The sequence below is a fragment of the Pongo pygmaeus genome, chromosome 7 (genome assembly GCF_028885625.2).
Source record: "Pongo pygmaeus isolate AG05252 chromosome 7, NHGRI_mPonPyg2-v2.0_pri, whole genome shotgun sequence".
In the NCBI taxonomy this organism is placed as follows: Eukaryota; Metazoa; Chordata; class Mammalia; order Primates; family Hominidae; genus Pongo; species Pongo pygmaeus.
In genome coordinates, this window is record NC_072380.2 from 115,953,170 (window position 1) to 115,973,857 (window position 20,688).

The following is a 20,688-nucleotide window of genomic DNA, read 5'->3' on the forward strand; positions in this document are numbered from 1 at the left end:
AAAGTGCTGGGATTACAGGCGTTAGCCACTGTGCCTGGCTGACATTTCACATGTTTTTAAGGAGTTCATAATAATCCAGTGGAAAAGACAGAACAACTATTAGAACTAATACCTTGGAATGTTATGTTTTAAGGTTTGAGAAAGATAAACTGTAGTAGTTATTTGAACACTTACTGTTTATTGAATTTGCTTTTAGAAAGGAGTTTTAACATGTTATTAATTATCACCTCTATTCTTTGCTATGGTAAATTTAACTTTACAAAGATCCTGCCTTCCCTTCATTATTAGGAGTATGTTTAATATAGAGAAAAATCAATAGATGAGTGCTAACGATCTTAATTTATAAATAAAATGTTGCATCATAGATAGCTGTTTTGTTTTCTTATTTTGCAGTGCAACAATTCAAGGATAATTTTTGTTAATATTTCAGGTCAATCATATTTGAATTAAAAATTTAAATTAAAAAATTAAAATGCCAGCCATCTGTAAATCTACAAACAACAGTTGTACTGTGAAGCCTTTGTTATTAGAGACATATCAGATTCCCCAATTTCAAGTCATAACATAAATTTCAAGTCATAACATTTGTAAAATACATAACATGTGGTTTCCATTAATAAAATATTTTGTATAGAAATAGCAAAATATTTTTACACAAAGTATTGGGTCTGTCATCACTTCCATTTGCAAGGGATGAAGACTGCCAATATTAAGTCAGGTTTACAAGAGCATCTTGGGTTGTAATAGGGAAGCAATAAAGAGGTCAAGGGAACAGTTACAAAAGAAATGAATAGAATATGTTTTCCCAGGTGCCACTTGGGGAAAAACACTTTGATAGATCCAAAGGAAATAAGAAACTTAAATAGATATTTTCAAGGCTAAAAAAGCTACTGATGGAGGAATAAATATAATCATCAAACACAGCTATTAGAAAATCATATTGGAGGCTGGGCCGAGGTGGGCAGATCACCTGAGGTCGGGAGTTTGAGACCAGCCGGACCAACACGGAGAAACCCCATCTCTACTAAAAATACAAAATTAGGCAGGTGTAGTAGCGCATGCTTGTAATCCCAGCTTGGGAGGTTGAGACAGGAGAATCGCTTGAACCCAGGGGCAGAGGTTGCAGTGAGCCGAGATCAAACCAGCCTGGGCAACAAGAGTGAAACTCCGTCTCAAAAAAAAAAAAAAAAAAAAGAAAAAAAAAGGGAAAAAAGAAAGAAAGAAAGAAAAAGAAAAAAAAAAAAGGAAATGATATTGGCCTCAAACTCATTCTGAAAGCAGAAATGGGATTCTGTGGGCTCTTGTTTTAGGGAGTGAAGTTGCTTGAGTGAACCCAGGGATTCATTACTTAGTTACTCTCACCTTAGGGCAATTCTAAGAGCTGTAATATTCCCTTCCACCCATCTATACACTTTTTTCAACCACCTAGTTCCACTTTCTAAATATATATCGCTGAATGCATGCTAAAATTATTTTATCCTTCATTGAGTACTCTCTGTTGCAGCTCAGCACTGAGTAGGAATCTAATGTCTTTAACCTCAAGGGACTTGTAATATACTTAGGGAGGCAAGACTTATATCAAATGCATAAAATATACAGTAGGCCGGGCATGGCAGCTCATACCTGCAATCCCAGAGCTTTGGGAGGCTGAGGCCAGAGGAGTACTTGAGGCCAGGAGTTTGAGGCCACCTTGGGCAACATAGTGAGACCTCATCTCTACTAAAAATAAAAAATTAGCCAGACAGGGTGGTGCATGCCTGTAGTCCCAGCTACTTGGGAGGCTGAGGTGGGAGGACTGCTTGAGCCTGGGAGTCCAACACTTCAGTCAAGCCTGGGCACCAGATTGCACCACTGCACTCAAGCCTGGGCAACAGATTGAGACCCTGTCTCTAAAAAAAAATAATAAAAATTAAAAAACAAACAAAACAAGCAAATAAAGCAAGTCAAGGCAGTTTTTATAGAAACTGACATTGTGGCCAGGTGCAGTGGCTCACACCTTTGGGGGCTGAGGCAGGCAGATCACTTGAGGTCAGGTGTTCGAGACCAGCTTGGCCAACATGGTGAAACCCTATCTCTACTAAAAATATAAAAATTAGCCGGGCATGGTGGTGTGCGCCTGTAATCCCAGCTACTTGGGAGGCTGAAGCAGGAGATCGCTTGAACCTGGGAGGCAGAAATTGCAGTGAGCTGAGATCATTCCACTGCACTCCAGCTTGGGTGACAGAGTGAGACTCCATCTCAATAAATAAATAAATGAATAAATAAACCGACATTGGTAAAGAGGTTGTCTTTTATTGGGCCTTAAAGACAATGGAGTGGACACTGTCTGTTGGCGCCATAGCTAACATTCATTACTTGCCTTCCCATTACTAACAGCATCCAGACTTTAACTTGGATAACATATATGCTTTACCATAAGCTCAAGTACTTTAGGGAAAGCTGATCCGACTTCAAGCTTCAGTTGGGGGGGTTGGGGAGGGGGCTGTGGCTTGTTTAAAAACAAACATTGGTACATTCAATTTCCCCTGCTTACATCATTTTTCGGTTGGGGGTGGGGATGGGGAATGGGAAGGGGAGAACATGACCCAACCAGGGTGAATTTCAGGACCCTTGTTTGAAATGCCAGCTAAGAAATGTCTGGGAAATGTCTGGGAAAACACCAGGAAGAGAAAACATCTCTGTTCCTCCAACACCATGTTGTATGGATGCGAAGCCTGGAACCAATAGAGTCATTTTGCCAGATGTAAGCTGAGGGCCAAGGAAATATATGGAGGAGGTTACTGCCAAGATACCTGTAAAGAAACAGAAGTAGAGCCACTGGATCAAGCCAACGTGAAGCCTGTCTTACTACTGGACCAATATATTTTCTTACTGTTTCACTCAGTTTAAGTTTTGTTGGTTTGTTTTGTTTTATGTAGTTGAAAGCCTTCTGATTTAGATGGGTACATTTCAAATAAATAAAGAAGTTAGAGTGTTCCAGAAACAAGTAATACTCAAGAAATGCAAGTAAGTTAGAAATCCCTGGAAGATAAAAAGTAGAACAATATTTTGAAGATGAAGGGTGTATACAATGTAATGGTAAAGTGTAAAAAGTGTAAAAAAAAAAAAAACTGGTTCAGAGGCAGATGCAGAAAAATGTAAAACTTGAGCTATGGATTTTGGACCTTTTGTAGGCAAGGTCAGTTAATGAGTTTTGACTGGGGAATGTAAAAACAATAAACATTTACTGACTACTTATTATGTGCTGGGCATGATACTTATATTATCTCATTTAATTATTGCAATATTTAACAAAGTCCTATAATTTTTCCTGTTTTGCAAATAAGGAACATGCTTAGTACTGTGGCTACTAAGTAGTAGAGCTGACATAAAACCCTTGCATTTGACCTCAGAGCAGGCACTCTTAACTAATGCTTTAGTTTGCCTCATAATAAAAGTGGTGTTTTTAAAAGATTAATTTGATAGCAGCACACAGAATAATTTGGAGGAGAAGGGCAGAAGAGATTGAAGCAAGGGAAAATACTTCTGGCATAAAATTTTAGTACAACTGAAATATTACAAAGAAATAACTGATGTATTAATATCTGATAATTGATAGTATGTAGGAATTGATTAAAAATGAGAAAACCATAAGGAATAATCATGGATGTTTTTGACATTCCTTCCTTGGGAGATTTGTGGAAAATGATGACACCAATGACAGAAAAATGGAAGTCAGAGAAAGAATTGGTTTTTTGTTCTTGGAGGAGGTAGTGTATAAACTCTGTTTTAGATATATTCAGTTTGAGGTGATAGTGAAACCCTCAAGTATACATGCTATATAGACAACTGGGAATGAATAACTGAAAATGGAGATACAGTTTTAGATATTAGCTTCATTAAAATAATAGTTGAAACCATAATTTTACCATTAATCTTAAAGTGAAGGTAAAACAAAGTGACGGCATCATCATTATTTTTAAAAAATTTCCTGCATACATCTAGGGTCCTTCTGGTTGTTTGCAAAAACTTTTGTCATCTACTTGGGAGGCTGAGGCTCAAAAATCCCAAAACAAAAAAAACCTTTTGTAATATTTATAGTGAACTTGGGTAAAAATTCTCCAGTATCCTCTCATGAGTGAAGAAATGATAAGAAATAACATGTTTATGGTTGTACCTTATCATGGTCATCAAGTCAATACATGCTTATATATTATAACAGGAACTCTATAAAATAAATAATTCCTATGCATGTATTGTTTTAACAGTGGGGTGGTCAGAGTCCTTCTATTTCACTTTTGGTGCTATTTATTTTTTCAAAGATTCTCATCTATAGTTTTAGGGTAAAATCTGGAAATATCTCAATCATCTCTTCACAACATTTAAAAAATTCTATTTTCCCCCATTTTTTGTGACTACATTGAAAATATAAAATTTACCACTTTCATGCTACTGTTTTTTTCCTTATGCTATCTCTATGTTATTTTCATTGTGATTCTGAAATCAACATCATTTGCTCACTTTTATGCTTCACATTATATACATATATATTGAGATAGAGTTTCACTCTGTCGCCCAGGCTGGAGTACAGTGGCACGATCTCAGCTCACTGCAACCTCTGCCTCCCAGATTCAAACGATTCTCATTCCTCAGCCTCCTGAGTAGCTGGGATTACAGGCACGTGCCACCACACCTGGCTAATTTTTGTATTTTTAGTAGAGACGGGGTTTCGCCATGTTGGCCAAGCTGTTCTGGACCTCCTGGTCTGACGTGATCTGCCTGCCTTGGCCTCCCAAAGTGCTGGGATTACAGGCGTGAGCCACTGCGCCTGGCCCACAGCATATTTTTTTTGTGTGTGAAAAAAAGTACTTAAAATGTAAAGATTTCAAAAATTACTTGACATTAACAAAAACTAAAAAATAATCAATACTTTCTGTCTACTGACATAGTTAAGTATTATGATTATTTCCCAGCGTCTATTTCACCCTTCCCTATTATGTGGCAACCATGTGGTTTTGTTGGGTCAAGCCTATCAAGTAATCCCACTCCCTTGCTACAGAGATAGGTTCAGGTTAGTCAGACTTAAGTCATCAGGGCATGGCCTGCCCTGGCCACAGGGATGAATAAAAGGTGCTCAAATCAGTGCACAGTTCAGAACTTCTATTGAATGGATATAGGAGTAGACTAGCTCAGATGTGGAAAGGCCTGACTGTTTTTGTCAGCCATATTATATCCGTGAAAGGAATCACTGTTAAAATCAATACCATGGACAGCGAAGTACAGACCCAGAATGAAATTGAGTCCCTGACAAAATAACTAGGCTGCTGGATTAATCAATTCTGATTATCTCTGAATTTTCTAGTTACATGAGCCAATAAATTTCCTTATTGTTTGTCATTTTATGTCGAATTTCCTTTATATGTTACTGGAAGTGTCCTAAGAGGTAGAGCTTTCTTTTTCTATTGATAAGCTAACTGTTATTATACAGGAAAGCCCTGTAGATTACAACTTTACACCTCTATACTTAGTTCTTCCTTCTTGACTAAGTTACTAATGGCAGTTGCACAAGGCTTTGAAATTGAGCTTTATTTATCCCTTACTTACATGCGAAGAGTATGTCTGTTATCATTCTCACAGACTTACTTACAAATGAGCTCATTCCCTCAGGGGTGTTATGATCTTCTGGGATTTCCAAAGCATGATGTTGTTTCTTAAGAGAAAATCATGTTGTTGAGCCTGCCAAGATTTCCCCACCTTCAATATGGTTTACAAATATTTCCATTTAATTCATTGACCATCACATTAAAAAAATTAAAGTATCTTACAAGAAGAAAAATATACATTTTAAAAGAAGTAAACAAAAAATAAAGACAATGGGATGTTTTCCATGTTGACTTCTTGCAATACAGATGCCTAACTAATCCTCTATCAGTGCTGTTCAATAGAAATTTCTTCCAAGGTGAAAATATTTTATATCTGCACTATGCAGAATGGCAGCCAGTAGCCACATATAGCTATGAGCACTTAAAATGTGATTAGTGTAACTGAGGAACTGAATGTTTAATGTCACTTAATCTTAATTAACATAATAAATTAATGTATGTTTAAATTTCAATAGCCACATGTGGTTAGTATGGCTATGGCTAGTGCTACCATATTAGACAACACAGCAGAAGATCAACCCTAGAATACTGCAGGGTTAAATAAGCGGCAATTGAATGCTTTAGCCTAACAAGTGTACTTCTACAGTTTTTTTTTAATCCTTGAGATGTTGTTCAATATGCATTTAATGAGGTTTTGTTTTGTTTTCTTTCTTTTTTTTTTTTTTTAAGAGACAGTGTCTCACTGTCTTGCCTAGGCTGGAGTTGAACTCCTGGGCTCAAGTGATCTTCCCGTCTCAGCCTCCCATCTCAGCCTCCTGAGTAGCTGGGACTACAGGCGAGAGGCACACCTGGCTTATTTAATAAGATTTTATTAACTTAAATCAAATTGAGACTACTGGATTACTGTGTGGGCTCCTCTCTCTCCTTCACCTATCACAGGTGCCTGGTCACCAAGTCCTATTCATCCTACATCTTAAATACATCTTAAAGATGCCCCTCCTTTCCATCTTCATCACCACTGTTTACTTTCGATTTGACCTTTATTATTGCTTCTAATATTCCTCTTTATACCACTCTTGGTTCCTTCCATTTCACTTTCTATCTCCTCAGAGAATAACCCCCCTAAAAACAATCTCACTATAACAGTTTCTTGCTGTAGAATACGCCTCCCCCACTCAAAATGTGCCCAAGACCAGTAGTATAGGCATCAATTGGAGCTTGAGAGAAATGCAGAATCTCAGCTTCCACTTCAAACTAACTGGATCAGAATCTGCATTTTAACAAGATCTACAAAGGTGATTATTATGCAGATCCAAGAAGCACTGTTGCAGCATGAAGTCCAGACTCCTTAGCATATCTTGGAGGGTCTACATCATTTGTTCCATCTCAGTTTCCAGCCTCATCTCCAGCAACGGCTCCTTCTGAGCCTCTTCAAACCTACACTCTGGCTGGGCACGGTGGCTCACACTTGTAATCCCAGCACTTTGGGAGACCAAGGCAGGTGGATCATGAGGTCGGGAGTTTGAGACCAGCCTGGCCAACATGGTGTGAAACCCTGTCTCTACTAAAAATACAAAAATCAGCCGGGCATGGTGGCATGCACCTGTAATCCCAGCTACTCGGGAGGCCGAGGCAGGAGAATAGCTTGAACCCAGCGGGTGGAGGTTGCAGTGAGCCAAGATCACATCACTGCACTTCAGCCTGGTGACAGAATGAGAGTCCATCTCAAAAAAAAAAAAAAAAAAAAAAAAGAAATTCTTACTGATCACTTTATAGAGGATTTTTATTTTACAAGGGGAAAACTGAAGGCTTCAAAGTTGAATGACTTTTCCAAAATTATTGGCATGGTAACATTTTCTTTATACTAGGCACCCCATAAAATATGCAGCTAATAAACATGATAAACTTATTTTTCTTTCTCTGGTATTGGGATGAACTAAATTTCTCTCCACTAGTAAGATAAAGAGTCTAATAAAGTTGGGTTATTTCTTGATTTCTTCTGCTAATCCTTTCTTTACTCTTCCCTTCTGGGAAACGACAGGGCTTTTTTCTATCTCCCTTTCACTTTAGTGTTATATGATGCTAATCAGAAAGATAGTGAAGTAATTAGGGATGCAGTACCATCAGTACACAGCTGATAGTAAGCTTTGCATCTCCTTTCATCAGATCTAGGATGAGGTTTCTTGAATTTCATAGTGTCTGGCAGAGTAAAGGACATGGAGGAAAGCAGTTGGATCAGGCACCATCTAGATAAGATTAAATCAATCCTCGTAGGCACAGGGAGACATTTGAAGCATACAGCAGTCAGTCATACTGTGGAAGATAAACCCACCTTTTGTTTCAGAAAGCCACAATTGTGGGAAATCTTGGATTGCAGGCTATTTCTAATTTCCCAGATTTTGCCCCAAATTTCTATAGTCACTTCCTATATGATTTTACATAAACAGTGATTACTTTTTTTTCCAGTTGGGAAGATTGCTATGACTTTATCTTCTTGCGCTGAATATCAGGCCTATGTTGATTACTTCTATATCAATTATAATGCTTTTCTTACAACCCCCTGGGTAGTTTGACTCATTTTTTTTTTTTTGCCATGAATCTTTATTAGAAGATGGGCTCAGTATTCCTGGTATTCCTATTATTAATAGTAATTTCTGAATTCCAGCTAGTGTCAAAAATCTTTTCCTGGGGAGAATATAACCTAATCAGAGTGATTTATTCTTTTCTAGTGGGGAATTCATTAACTTAATTTCAACCAACATTTATTATATGTCTACACGTAGTACTGCAATTACAGGATGGTCATGACTTACACCTTTGCTTTAGGAACATATTGTCTAGATTTTAAAGATTTTCTACACCCATCACATATTGTGCATCTGAGTTTAATTCATGTTACACTAAATTTAGCAAGACTATGTAATGTGAAGTGCAAACTGGGATACTGTGGGGAGTGAAAGGAGTTGTAATTAATAATCATACCTGATCAACAGATTAAATAAAGACTGTCTTGGGAAAACTGAGATAGTGTCAGACAAAATGGAACATATGGTCACCTTAATTAAATATCATTTCTGTTATACCTGTATTTTCACATTGTACGTATGATAGTTATTAGGGACAATGTTGGGTTAAATATAACTACTTTATGATGCCTATTATATGCCAGGCACTACAATAAAAGTGTGCTCAGATTTTAGTCAGGGAAACCAAATATATGCATACAATCATATTGAGCAAATGCGTATAGCGGAATGAATACTGGACAGGGAGCCAGAAGACCTAGATTTGAAAATTAGCCTTGAATTTCAAGCACTCCCTTTGGTCACATCATTTAACCCCTCTGAGGCTCAGTTTTCTTACCTGTAAAATGGAATGATACTAATTTTTCACAGAATGAGAAGGTAAAAAAATGTGACAGCACTTGACACAGTATGTGTCAAATAATGAATGCTTGATAAAAGGTTATCTGAGTTTGCTGATGTTCTAGTTTAATGAAAGGCAACCAGAAAGGAAGCTAGAAGACTGAATCTCTTTATGAAAACTTATTATGCAGATTTTTTTCTGATCTTCCATTGCCAATTCTGCCAGTCATATTATTTTGAAGCAAATCTCAGATATCACATCATTTCATCCAGAATTATTTTAGTATTTATCACTAAGGATTTCTTATTTTTAATATCATTACAATACCATTATTATCCTAAAATTAACAATAATTCCCTATTATCCTCAAATACCTACTGTCCAAATTTCCAATTCTCTTATAAAAGTTTTTTCCAGTCTTTTAAAAAAATTGAGAGTCCATAGGCCAGGCACAGTGGGAGGCCGAGGCGGAGGATCTCTTGAGACCAGGAGTTTAAGACTGGCTTGGGTAACACAGTGAAATCCTGTCTCTGCAAAAAAATTTTTAAAAAATTAGCCAGGTGTAGTGGTACACCTGTGGTTGTAGCTACTCAGGAGCCTAAGGCCAAGAGGACCACTTGAGCCCAGGAGGTGAAGGCTGCAGTGATACAGTGAGCTATGATTGTGCCACTGCACTCCAGCTTGGATGACAGAGCCAGACCCTGTTTCTAAAAAAAGAAAAGAAAGAAAGCAAAAGAAAAAAATTCAGGTTCTAAATGAAATTTCATGAATTATTTGCACTTGGTTGATGTCTTTTAATCTTAACTATATATCCCCCTTGCAATATGCTGAAAAAACTGGGTTTTGTCATGTAGAATGTTCTCAAGTGTTCCACAAACAGCAATCTCCTGGTGCAGTTTAATACATTCCTCTGTCTCCATTATTTCCTGTAAATTGATAGGTGAAACTAGAAGATGTTCATTTTCAGATCTGATTTTGTTTTGTTTTTAGCAAGACAACTTCACGGGGGGGTGTTGTGTTCCTCTACCAGGAAGCATACAATGCCTGGTTGTCTATTTTCTTTGATGTTAGCAGCTGTTGTTGTTTAATCGATATTGAATATCTAGGTCCACTTGTTCATTAGGAGTTTTAAATTTATTTCTGATCTCATAAAGTTCACTTGTTTTACTTCTATAAGCAGTCAGAGTTGTAATTAAGATAAAGATGTACAAAATGCTTATCCACCATGATCAAGTAGGCTTCATCCCTGGGATGCAAGGTTGGTTCAACATAGCACAAATCAATAAATGTGATTAATCACATAAACAGAACTAAAGACAAAAACCACATGATTATCTCAATGGATGCAGAAAAGGCTTTCAGTAAAATTCAACACCACTTTATGTTAAAAACTCTCAATAAACTAGGTTTGAAGGAACACACCTCAAAATAGTAAGAGTCATCTATGACAAACCCACAGCCAACATCATACTAAACAGGCAAAAACTGGAAGCATTCCCCTTGAAAACTGGCACAAGACAAGGATGCCCTCTTTTACCACTCCTATTCAACATAGTATTAAAAGACCTGGCCAGGGCAGTCATGCAAGAGAAAGAAATAAAGGGTGGAAGAGAGAAAGTCAAACTATCCCTTTTGGCAGACGACAGGATCCTATACCTAGAAAACCCCATAGTCTTGGCCCAAAAGCTCCTTAAGCTGATAAACAACTTCAGCAAAGCAAAGTCTCAGGATACAAGAATCAATGTATAAAAATCACTAGCATTCCTATTCACCAACAGCAGTCAAGCCGAGAGCCAAATCAGGAACACAATCCCATTCATAATTGCCAAAAAAGAATGAAATATCTACGAATACAGCTAACCGTAGGTGAAAGATCTCTATAAGGTGAACTACAAAACACTGCTCAAAGAAATCAGAGACGATACTAACAAATGGAAAAACATTCCATGCTCATGGATACGAAGAATCAGTTTGTTAAAATGGCCACACTGCCCAAGGCAGTTTAGATTCAATGCTATTCCTATTAAAATACCAAAGACATTCTTCACAGAACTAAAAAAAACTATTTTAAAATTAATATGGAACCAAAAAAGAGCCCAACTAGCCAAGGCAATCCTAAGCAAAAAGAACAAAGCTGGAGGCAGCATACTATACCCAACTTTATACTATGCAGCTACAGTAACCAAAACCGCATAGTACTGGTATAAGAACAGACACACAGGCCTATGGAATAGAATAGAGAACCCAGAAATAAGGCCACACACGTACCTGACAAAATCTGACAAAAACATGCAATGGGGAAAGGACTCTCTATTCAATAAATGGTGCTGGGATACCTGGCTAGCCATATGCAGAAGATTGAAAGTGGATCCCTTCCTTATGCCATATACAAAAATTAATTCAAGATAGATTAAAGACTTAAATGTAAAACTCAAAACTATAAAAACCCTGGAACACAACCTAGGCAATACCATCTTGCACATAGGAATGGGCAAAGATTTCATGACGAAAATGCCAAAAGCAATTGCAACAAAAGCAAAAATTGACAAATGGGATCTAATTAAACTAAAGAGCTTCTGCATGCAAAATAAACTATCAACAGAGTGAACAGACAACCTACAGAATGGGAGAAAATTTTTGCAAACTATGCATCTTATAAAAGTCTAATATCCAGCATCTATAACGAACTTCAACAAATTTATAAAGAAAAAACCAAAGCACCCCATTAAAAAGTGGGCAAAGGACATGAACAGATATTTCTCAAAAGAAGACATACATGTGGCTAATAATCACATGAAAAAAGTTCAATACCACTGATCATTAGAAAAATGCAAATCAAAATAATGAGATGCCATCACACACCAGTCAGAATGCCTATCATTAAAAAGTCAAAAAATAACAGATGCTGCTGAAGTTGCAGAGAAAAAGAAGCATTTATACACTGTTGGTGGGAGTGTAAATTAGTTCAACCATTGTGGAAGACACCATGACGATTCCTTAAAGACATAAAAAAAGAAATACTATTTGACCCAGCAATCCCGTTACTGGGTATATACTCAAAGGAATAGAAATTGTTCTGTTATAAAGACATGGAATCAACCTAAATTCCCACCAATGGTAGACTGGATAAAAAAAAAATGTGGTACATATACACCATGGAATACTATGTGGCCATAAAAAAGAATGAGATCAAGTCCTTTATAGGAACATGGATGGAGCTGGGGGCCATTATCCTTAGCGAACTAACACAGGAACAGAAAACCAAATACCGCATGTTCTCACTTGGAGGTAAATGATAAGAACACATGGACACATACAGGGGAACAACACACACTGGGAGGGTGGGAGGAGGGAGAGGATCAGAAAAAACAACTAATGGGTACTAGACTGAACACCCGGGTGACAAAATTATCTGTAAAACAAACTCTCAAGACACAAGTTTACTTATATAACAAACCTGCACTTGTACCACCGAACTTTTACTCTTTCTTTTTTTTTCTTTTTTTTTTTTTTAGAGACAGAGTCTTGCTCTGTTGCCCAGGCTGAAATGCAGTGGTGCGATCTTGGCTCACTGCAACCTCCGCCTCCCGGATTCTAGCAATTCTCTTGCCTTAGCCTCCTGAGTAGCTGGGATTACAGGTGCACACCGCCACGCCTGGCTAATTTTTTGTATTTCAGTAGAGATGGGGTTTCACCGTGTTGCCCGGGCTGGTCTCGAACTCCTAAGCTCAGGCAATCCACCCGCCTTGGCCTCCCAAAATGCTAGGATTACAGGCATGAGCCACCACGCCCACCATACCCCTGAACTTAAAAGTTAAATAAAAAAGGATAAAGATGTAATTAAGAAAATAATAACATCAGTTATGCTACGTCTCTACCTCTAATATAGTCCTATTTCACTTTACAGACATGCTTATTGATTGCTAGGAGGGAAGCAAAAATAGAAACAACTTTATAATGCTATAAATGAAAGATGAAGGCTGGGCAAGGTGGTCATGCCTGTAATCCCAGCACTTTGGAATGCCGAGGTGGGTTCACTTGAGGTCAGGAGTTTGAGACCAGCCTGGCCAAAATGGTGAAACCCTGTCTCTACTAAAAATACAAAAATTAGCTGGACGTAGTGGTGGGCGCCTGTAATCCCAGCTACTAAGGAAGCTGAGGCGGGCAACAGAGCGAGACTCCGTCTCAAAAAAAAAAAAAGACAATTATTATGTTCCCACTTTTAATATGAATAGCTCTATGAGTTTTATGACATAATAATAACTTCCTATATTGCTAAATATACAAAAAGTAATTAATAATGCTTACCTACACTAACATCCATTAAGTTTTTCATTATTTTTTGGCCTTGAATTCCAATAATTAAATTTTACTAATCTCTAGCTTCTTCTCCAGGAACAAACAATGTACGTTTCTCTCTAAGGTTGTGCTCTTTGGTCATCACTAATATAATACTATTATTTTCATTAAAATGAAATTATAGTCCTATAACCAATAGCCATGTACTTTGAGTTGCTTCTACAATAATGGTGATTAACTTTGGATGAACCAGTCATATTCCCTCACCCAATTCCTGGTCAAGAAATAACATGTTGTCATCTGACAACTGGCAAAGATTAACAGTCAGCTGTGGCCACTGCACTGACTGACTCACTCAGGGATTTAAACCATGACCTTGGCCTCATTATCATGCTGTTATAATCTACTGAGCAAAATAGCTACAAAAATAAATTCTGAAAGCAGGAAGCAAAAAATTCTGTTATTTGTGTCTCTAGGCCCAAACCATTATGCATCTGTGTCCATTGAGTATTCTACTAGCGGGCATTTTAGACATGGGTGAAGAACTGAAGGCAGGATATCCTCCTGAAAATCAAAGCTGATCATGTTAGTTCTCTCACTAAAAAACCTCCACTGTTTAATGATATAAGTTCAAATTCTTCAGCACAGCATATAAGATAGTAGCATAACCTTATCACAACCAATTTCTCCAGCTTTATCTTTTGCTACAACTCTTTGCCTCCCTTTCTTCACACTCTAACAACTGTAACTTTCTCATTATTTTGTGACTCCTCATGTATTTTTTCAGTATACATTTATTGAGTCTCTATAATGTATGAGACACTTTGATAAGCCCTGGGGAAACTGAAGTTGAAGGCACATTACTTGATCTTAAAGAATTCATGGTCCAGTCAAGGAGACAGACAAGGAAATAAATGGCCACAACACACTGTGACAAGTGCTATCTATAAGCACAGTAGGTATACTGGTATGACAGTCTAGGGAAAACACGTGGAAGAAAGGGAGACGGAGGGATGAGTATATGGTGAAGACAAAGAAATTAACTAAGAAAGTTGTGAGAGAGGGAGTAGAAAAGTGATCTAAGCTGAGGGAATAGAAAGTCAGAGAGATAGGACAATTCACATATTCAGTAAAGTGCAAGTAGACTGTCATGGCTGAAGAGGAGGATGTGTTTGTAGGCTGGGTTGGAGGCAACGCTAGAGAGGTAGACAGCAACTTAATCCTAAAGGAATCTGTACAGTTTGGCAAATACTTTAGGTCTTACTTATTTGCACTGCTTTTCCTTTTTTTGAGAATGCTTTTTCCCTTTTACTGCCCAACTTAGACAAATATAATAATGTCAAATCCTCTTTCCAGAAATTTATTGAACAAATATTTGTTGGAACACCTACTATGTGCCATGTATTGTTCTAAGTGTTTGGGATACATTAATAAAATGCATACTCTGTCCTTGTGCTTATATTGAAGTACAAGGAAGTAGATGATAAATATAATAAACTGGTATATATTTAACTTGGAGTAAAAATACTGTTGTCAGAGAGAGTGGTAAGTGCTGTGGGAAAAAGAAAAAGTAGAGTAAGGTAAAGAAGATCATCATAATGACCAGGGAGGGTGTGGGGCAGGTAGGACTATTAAATAAGATGGACAATTGAGCTAAAATTTGAGGAAGAGGGATTTAGCCAAGTGAGTATCTTAGTGAAGGGTATTCTAGGCACAGGGAACAGCTCGAGGAAGGCCTAAAAGAAAGTACTAGGAGATGAAGTCAGTGATCATGTGGGACTTGTAAGCCATTTAAAGAACTCTTGTGAATAAAGTGGGAAGCCACCTTGGGATTTTGACCAGCAGAGTGTTTTGATCTAATGTTTTAGGAGGCTTCCGGTTTGTGCAGTGTTGAGAAGAGACTATAGAGCTGCAAGCACAGAAGCTGGGAAACCTGTTATGAGAATCGATAGAAATCCCAACCATCGAAGTATATTTACTTGCACTAAGGGGTGCTGCAATGATTCTGAGCATCGTGAAACACCCAGCTTTTGTAGCAGAGTACTAGGTCCTCAGTAAATTCTTGTGAGGTAACTATTTTAGTTTGTGACTTTAGATATACCTCCTAATACTCATTTACTAGATTACAAGTAGCCCTTACTTATATGTAAAAATGAAAGTTCACAGAATCATAGACTTCAAGAGCCTATAGGAATTGCAGAAAGGACTTGCGGTTTTTTGTTTGTTTGCTTGTTTTTTATTTTTTGGACTCTGTCACCCAGGCTGGAGTGCAGTGGCCTGATCTCGGAACACTGTAACCTCTTCCCTCCCAGGCTCAAGTGATTTTCCTGCCTCAGCTTCCAAACTAGCTAGGATTACAGGTGTCTGCCACCAGGCCTGGCTAATTTTTTGTATTTTTAGTATAGACATGTTTTCACCATGTTGGCCAGGCTGGTCTTGAACTCCTGACCTCAGGTGATCCACCTGCCTCGGCTTCTCAAAGTGCCGGGATTCCAGGAATGAGCCACCATGCCCAGCCTGTTTGTTTTTTATCTGTATTTATTTATTTTTTTTGAGAGAGAGTCTCGCTCTGTTGCCCAGGCTGGAGTGCAGTGGCATGATCTTGGCTTACTGCAACCTCTGCCTCCAGGGTTCAAGTGGTTTTCGTGCCTCAGCCTCCCGAGTAGCTGAGATTACAGGCACCCGCCACCATGCCCGGCTAATTTTTGTATTTTAGTAGAGACAGCATTTCACCATGTTGGTCAGGCTGGTCTTGATCTCCTAACCTCAGGTGATTCACCTGCCTCGTCCTCCCAAAGTGCTGGGATTACAGGCATGAGCCACCATGCCCAGCCAGCCTGTTTTTTAAGACAGGGTCTCACTCTGTCACTCAGGCTGAAGTGTGGTGGAGCAATCATAGGTCACTGTAGCCTTGAACTCCTGGGCTCAAGGGATCCTCTTGCCTTGGCCTTCCAAAGTACTGGGATTACTGGTGTAAACCACAGTGCCTGGCCAGGACTTGCATTTTGGGATTAGTTTATGGCCTGTCAAGACTTGAAAATTCAGTGATGAAGACAGCTGTTATTTCTAAAGTTAAACAAGAATAATTGGTTTTGACTCAACTTTAAATGTGTTCATACACTGAGGGACAGGCCAAAGTAAAAGATAGTGCTGTATAGGACAAAGTCAGATGTGATGAAGATTTTAAGTAAAACACTGTACCAAAACAAACAAAGCACCTCTAAGATCCATATTGTAGAAAGACCAAAAGACAGAGATCTTGTGAATACATTTTACTTTCTTTAGTTCTGAGCCCAGCAATTTTATGTCAAACTGGGGCAAGTACTTTGAAAAGTAGTTCATTTACGCTAAAGCCAATTTAAAAATTCTATATGATATATATTCTATGTATGCGATATATAAATACTGTGACAAATTTTTACGTCGTCCAGGTGTGTGAATAACAGTGGAAGATGGTTTAAAAGACTTCCTTCCACTCCTAAGTAGTCCCTTTAATAGGAAAAACACATCTAGTTGTAGTAAAAACTGTAAAAAGGAAACACCGTAACAGTAACCCCACTCACTTCTGCTTCATTCCTGTAAAAAGTCATATGTTCCAGTGATACTGGCTCATGCCCACTGTATTTCATGAGCTGACACTGTCTCCAGGTAGCGAAGCATGGGTGGGGGTGCAGGGAAACACAGCCTCAGGCACACGGCATGCTAACTATATGACTGCTAGAAAGCAGTGCAGGGCCCAGGGGTGACCCTCTACTGTAAAGGAAGCCAAAATCGTCTAATTTGGACCACGACTTTGAAGTTCGCATTTTATAGACTCAAAATAACTAAGCTATCTTAACATCAAAAAGTTTAAACCTCAGAGCAGTATGTATATTCTGGCTTCGGTTCTGCTTGGGTTGATAGTTAGCTGGGGGTGGGAAGTGGTGTTTGTTTTTTCAAATCTGGCACAGAAATAGTTGAATAAGGTAGACTGTTCCACCCATTCCTTTTGATTATTTTTAGTTCTGCTCTCCTTTCTTCTAAAGGAGCAGTTCGTGGATTTTAGCAGCACTTAGGTTTTCCTAAGCGAAAGTCAAAGATAAATGTATTTACTGGTACCTGTCATTGTGTATGAGAGGAAAGTATGGATAGTAAATGTCAATTTCAATTTCAGGTAAAAAATTATGTTCTCTTTAAAAGTGTTGGTTTTAGTTGTTGCTTTTTTTTTTTTAGTTTGTCACTTTTTTTTCTTTTTGCGTTATCTATTTTGCAATGCATATAGTGTAGTTCTCAACATTTGCTTTACCTTAATCACTTGGGGAACTTTCAAACTATATTCACAGCCAGGGTCCTAACACCAGAGTCTGACTCATTTGACCTATGGGCCCAGGTGGTATTTTAAAAAAGTGACCCAGTGAATCTTTAACTCAGATGACTGGGAAAAAAAAAAAAAAAAAAAAGTGAGCCAGGTAATTTTAGTGTGCAGCTAGGGTTGAAAACCAGCATGGTTTCAAAGTTGCTTAAAAACATCTAGGTTCTAGTTCCAGCCCCGCCACTTACCAGCTGGCTGTTCTTGGTGGTCTTCTGTTTCCCATAGAATGATGAGGTTGGATTAGAAATTCATAAAAATTGTTGAACTCTACAACAAAATGAAATAAACTGGGATTCATATAATTTCATCTGGTTTGCTCAGCTCCAAAGAGATGAAAATGGAATTATCTGGAGTATGACAGTGTTGTTTGAAACAAGTGAGTAATAATTTAAAAAACAGCTCTTAGGTAAACTTTTCCCTCTTCCCAATTACAAGGCATGGGGGAAAAGAAAAATAGACATTTAAGCTTAGAAATCACAGGAGACTTCCAGGGCTGCTTTGCCTGTCCCCAGCTCTCTTAAATGGGGAGCTAGTCAGATGGTACCTGGGGAACAGACAGGAGGGAGAGTGCTTACTACACACCAAGAAGGTAAATATAATATAAACCCCAAAGGCTTACGTTACTCATCAGACCACAATACGGCCTGGTACTAAGCAGTGCGCGTGTGGAAGGCTGGGTGGGGTGCGCACACACGCTCACTCGTGTACGTACACACACACACACACACACACAGGCACACACACCCCAGCTCAGTCACCCACATTGCTTGCACAGGGCGCCCGGAAGAGCTGGCGAGCCCGCCCAGCTCTTTTCACCCGGCCCCGCCCCACCCCCTCCGGGAGGACTCTCCGGGCGGCGCCCAGCCCGGAGCAGAGCAGAGGACGGCGGCGGCCACCTCCGTTCTCCAGCCGCTGGTTTCTCGTCTTTCCTCGTCCTCTTTCATTGAACCTATCTCCGTGCTTCGAAAATCTCATTCTAACCCGATCTCTTCGCGTCTCCGTCTCTTCTTTCTAGACTAGAGTGAGCGCCAAAAAGGGCCTGACAGACAGACGCCTTTGGCCCCAGCACCGGCCCAGCCCGTCTCTAGACGATTCTTACTCCTTTCACCCTCACAGCCTCCAGTGGTCGCGTCATTTTCGCACCCTCCCAGCCAACCCTAACTCTCCTCGTTTCTCCTCGCGCTGTCCCGCGTCCTGCCCTCAGGATCCCTCCACACATTCTCAGCGTCCAGGGCGGTTTTCCACAACTTCCTCACGCCCCGCTCCCCTCGCCCTGTCCCCGCCCTCGACACCACCTGCGTTCCCCACTCGCTCCAACCTCCCTCCCCCGCTATCGCTCCTTGCAGGCCTCCAGCTCTCTGCCCCTTTCCTGGCCCCCATCCCTGACACCCCAGGGACCCTTCCTCCCTCCTCACGTCCTCCCTCCTTCCAGGATCCCGCCCCGACACTTCGGGGGCCCTCCCGCTACGCGCGCTCTTTCTCCTCAGGTCCTGACACCTGGGCGCCCCTCCCTGTCACCCGCCTTCAGCTCCAGCCCTGACTCTCGGGCGCCTTGCCACCCTTACGCTCCCCGCCCCGCCTCGGTCCCTCGGGCGCCCCTACTCGCCGCCTCTACCTCCCTACCTGCCACACCTGGCACCCCTGCCCCCACCCCTGCTCACACTCTTCCCCCCGCCCCCGACACCTCGGGCGCCCCCTCACACGCTCGTATTCTCCACACTTCCGTCCCCGAAAACTCCGGCGCCCTCTCCCTTCACGCTCAGTCTCCCCTCCCTCCCCGCCCGGCCCCGGACCCAGCCTGGAGATCGCGCTCGGGAGGGGCGGCTGCCGCCCGTGGTGCCCGGGCCTGGGCGGCGAGGAGGTAACACCGCCCCCGCGGGAAGAGCCCGGGAGGCGGAGGGGCGGAGGGGCGGAGGAGGTGCTGGCGGCGGCACCGAGCGGCGGCGGCGGCGGCGGCGGCGCAGGGCGCGCGGGCCCTCCGCGCCGACTCCATGGACCCAAGGGGCGGCGGCGGCGGCTGAGCGACCCTAGGTCGGGCGCGTGATGAGGCGGGGCCGGCGCCAGACCCCGCTGCACGTCGGAGCTCGCCTGGATCCGGGCGTTGGCAGCCGAAGGGCCCTGGCCCCGGGACTCTCCGCCGCTAGCCCCCGTCATATCTTCTCCGCTTTCGCTTCTCCACTCTAGCCGGGGGTGGGGTGGGGTTGGGGTCTCCGCGGAGGTTTCCGGTCCCGCGGCCCGCTCCCGGCTGTGCCTGGAGGAGTTCTCCCTCTGTGCCGCGCGGGAGCCCTGTGCCGCGTCAGCCGGCGGGACGGCTGAGTTGCTTCTCTGGGAAAACGTCCCCGCTTCCTCACGACCCTCCCCGCTCCCGCCTGGGTGCCCCTCGGGCCGGCAGTACTCAGCCTCTGGGCGCTCGAAGCGAGTTCCCGGGAGGCTGGTTCGCAGGCACCCCTTCCCCTCCGAGGCGGCGCGCGCGCTCCCGGCCCTCACCGCGGCCGGACACACTCGCGCCCCGGTCCGCCTGTCGCCCTCCCGCCTGCTCCCTCCAGTCACCCCACCCTTAGCTGTCCCCGCCACCTTACTCCACCACCCTCCCCCGCCTCTCCGTGCACTCCGCGTCCCGGCCTCCAGTTCCCCTTTCCCTTGAACCGCTCACTTCACAGCCCTTCGCCCCCGGGAAGAAGAAACATTTCCCGAAGCGTACTCCTCAGCCCTCCTTCCCCACGCGCTCGCCCTCCCCTCCCCTCCCCCTGCTCTTTCTTGGGGGAGGGGGGCTGTCGCCTTGGATTGAAGGCCATTGATTTGTATGTATTTGTCCCAGCGCTGGAGGCTGCCCCAGCCGCCGCGCCGGTGCCGCCGCTGCCAGTGGAGTTGCCTCCCCGCTTCCCTAGGGTGGTTCGGCTCCACCAAACATGTCGGCTCCTGTCGGGCCCCGGGGCCGCCCGGCTCCCTCCCCGGCGGCCTCTCAGCCGCCTCTGCAGCCCGAGATGCCTGACCTCAGCCACCTCACGGAGGAGGAGAGGAAAATCATCCTGGCCGTCATGGATAGGCAGAAGAAAGAAGAGGAGAAGGAGCAGTCCGTGCTCAAGTAAG

General features: G+C 41.8%; 1 protein-coding gene and 1 long non-coding RNA gene across 18 annotated transcripts in view; one reads left to right on the plus strand and one right to left on the minus strand.

Annotated features, from left to right (window-relative positions):
• Positions 1-393: 393 nt before the first annotated feature.
• Positions 394-20,336, minus strand: LOC129043068 (uncharacterized). 2 transcript variants are annotated; one of them, XR_008504283.2, is made up of 3 exons: positions 20,252-20,336; positions 17,787-17,865; positions 394-2,792 (listed from the first exon to the last, which is right to left on the minus strand). It is a non-coding gene; the product is annotated as an uncharacterized LOC129043068 (long non-coding RNA). The 2 variants fall into 2 exon arrangements; XR_008504282.2 differs by lacking the exon at positions 20,252-20,336 and adding an exon at positions 19,392-19,552.
• RIMS2 (regulating synaptic membrane exocytosis 2) overlaps positions 19,600-20,688 on the plus strand; it is a 775,539-nt gene continuing 774,450 nt past the window's right edge. For 5 of the 16 annotated variants that reach the window (XM_054499598.2, XM_054499564.2, XM_054499563.2 and 2 more), the window contains exon 1: positions 19,603-20,683. In XM_054499598.2, the coding sequence (XP_054355573.1) occupies positions 20,508-20,683 (176 nt within the window). In that variant the 5' untranslated portion in view covers positions 19,603-20,507. Of the gene's footprint in view, positions 20,684-20,688 lie in introns of all 16 variants that reach the window. The other 11 variants (XM_054499567.2, XM_054499565.2, XM_054499566.2 and 8 more) reach the window with 5 other exon arrangements.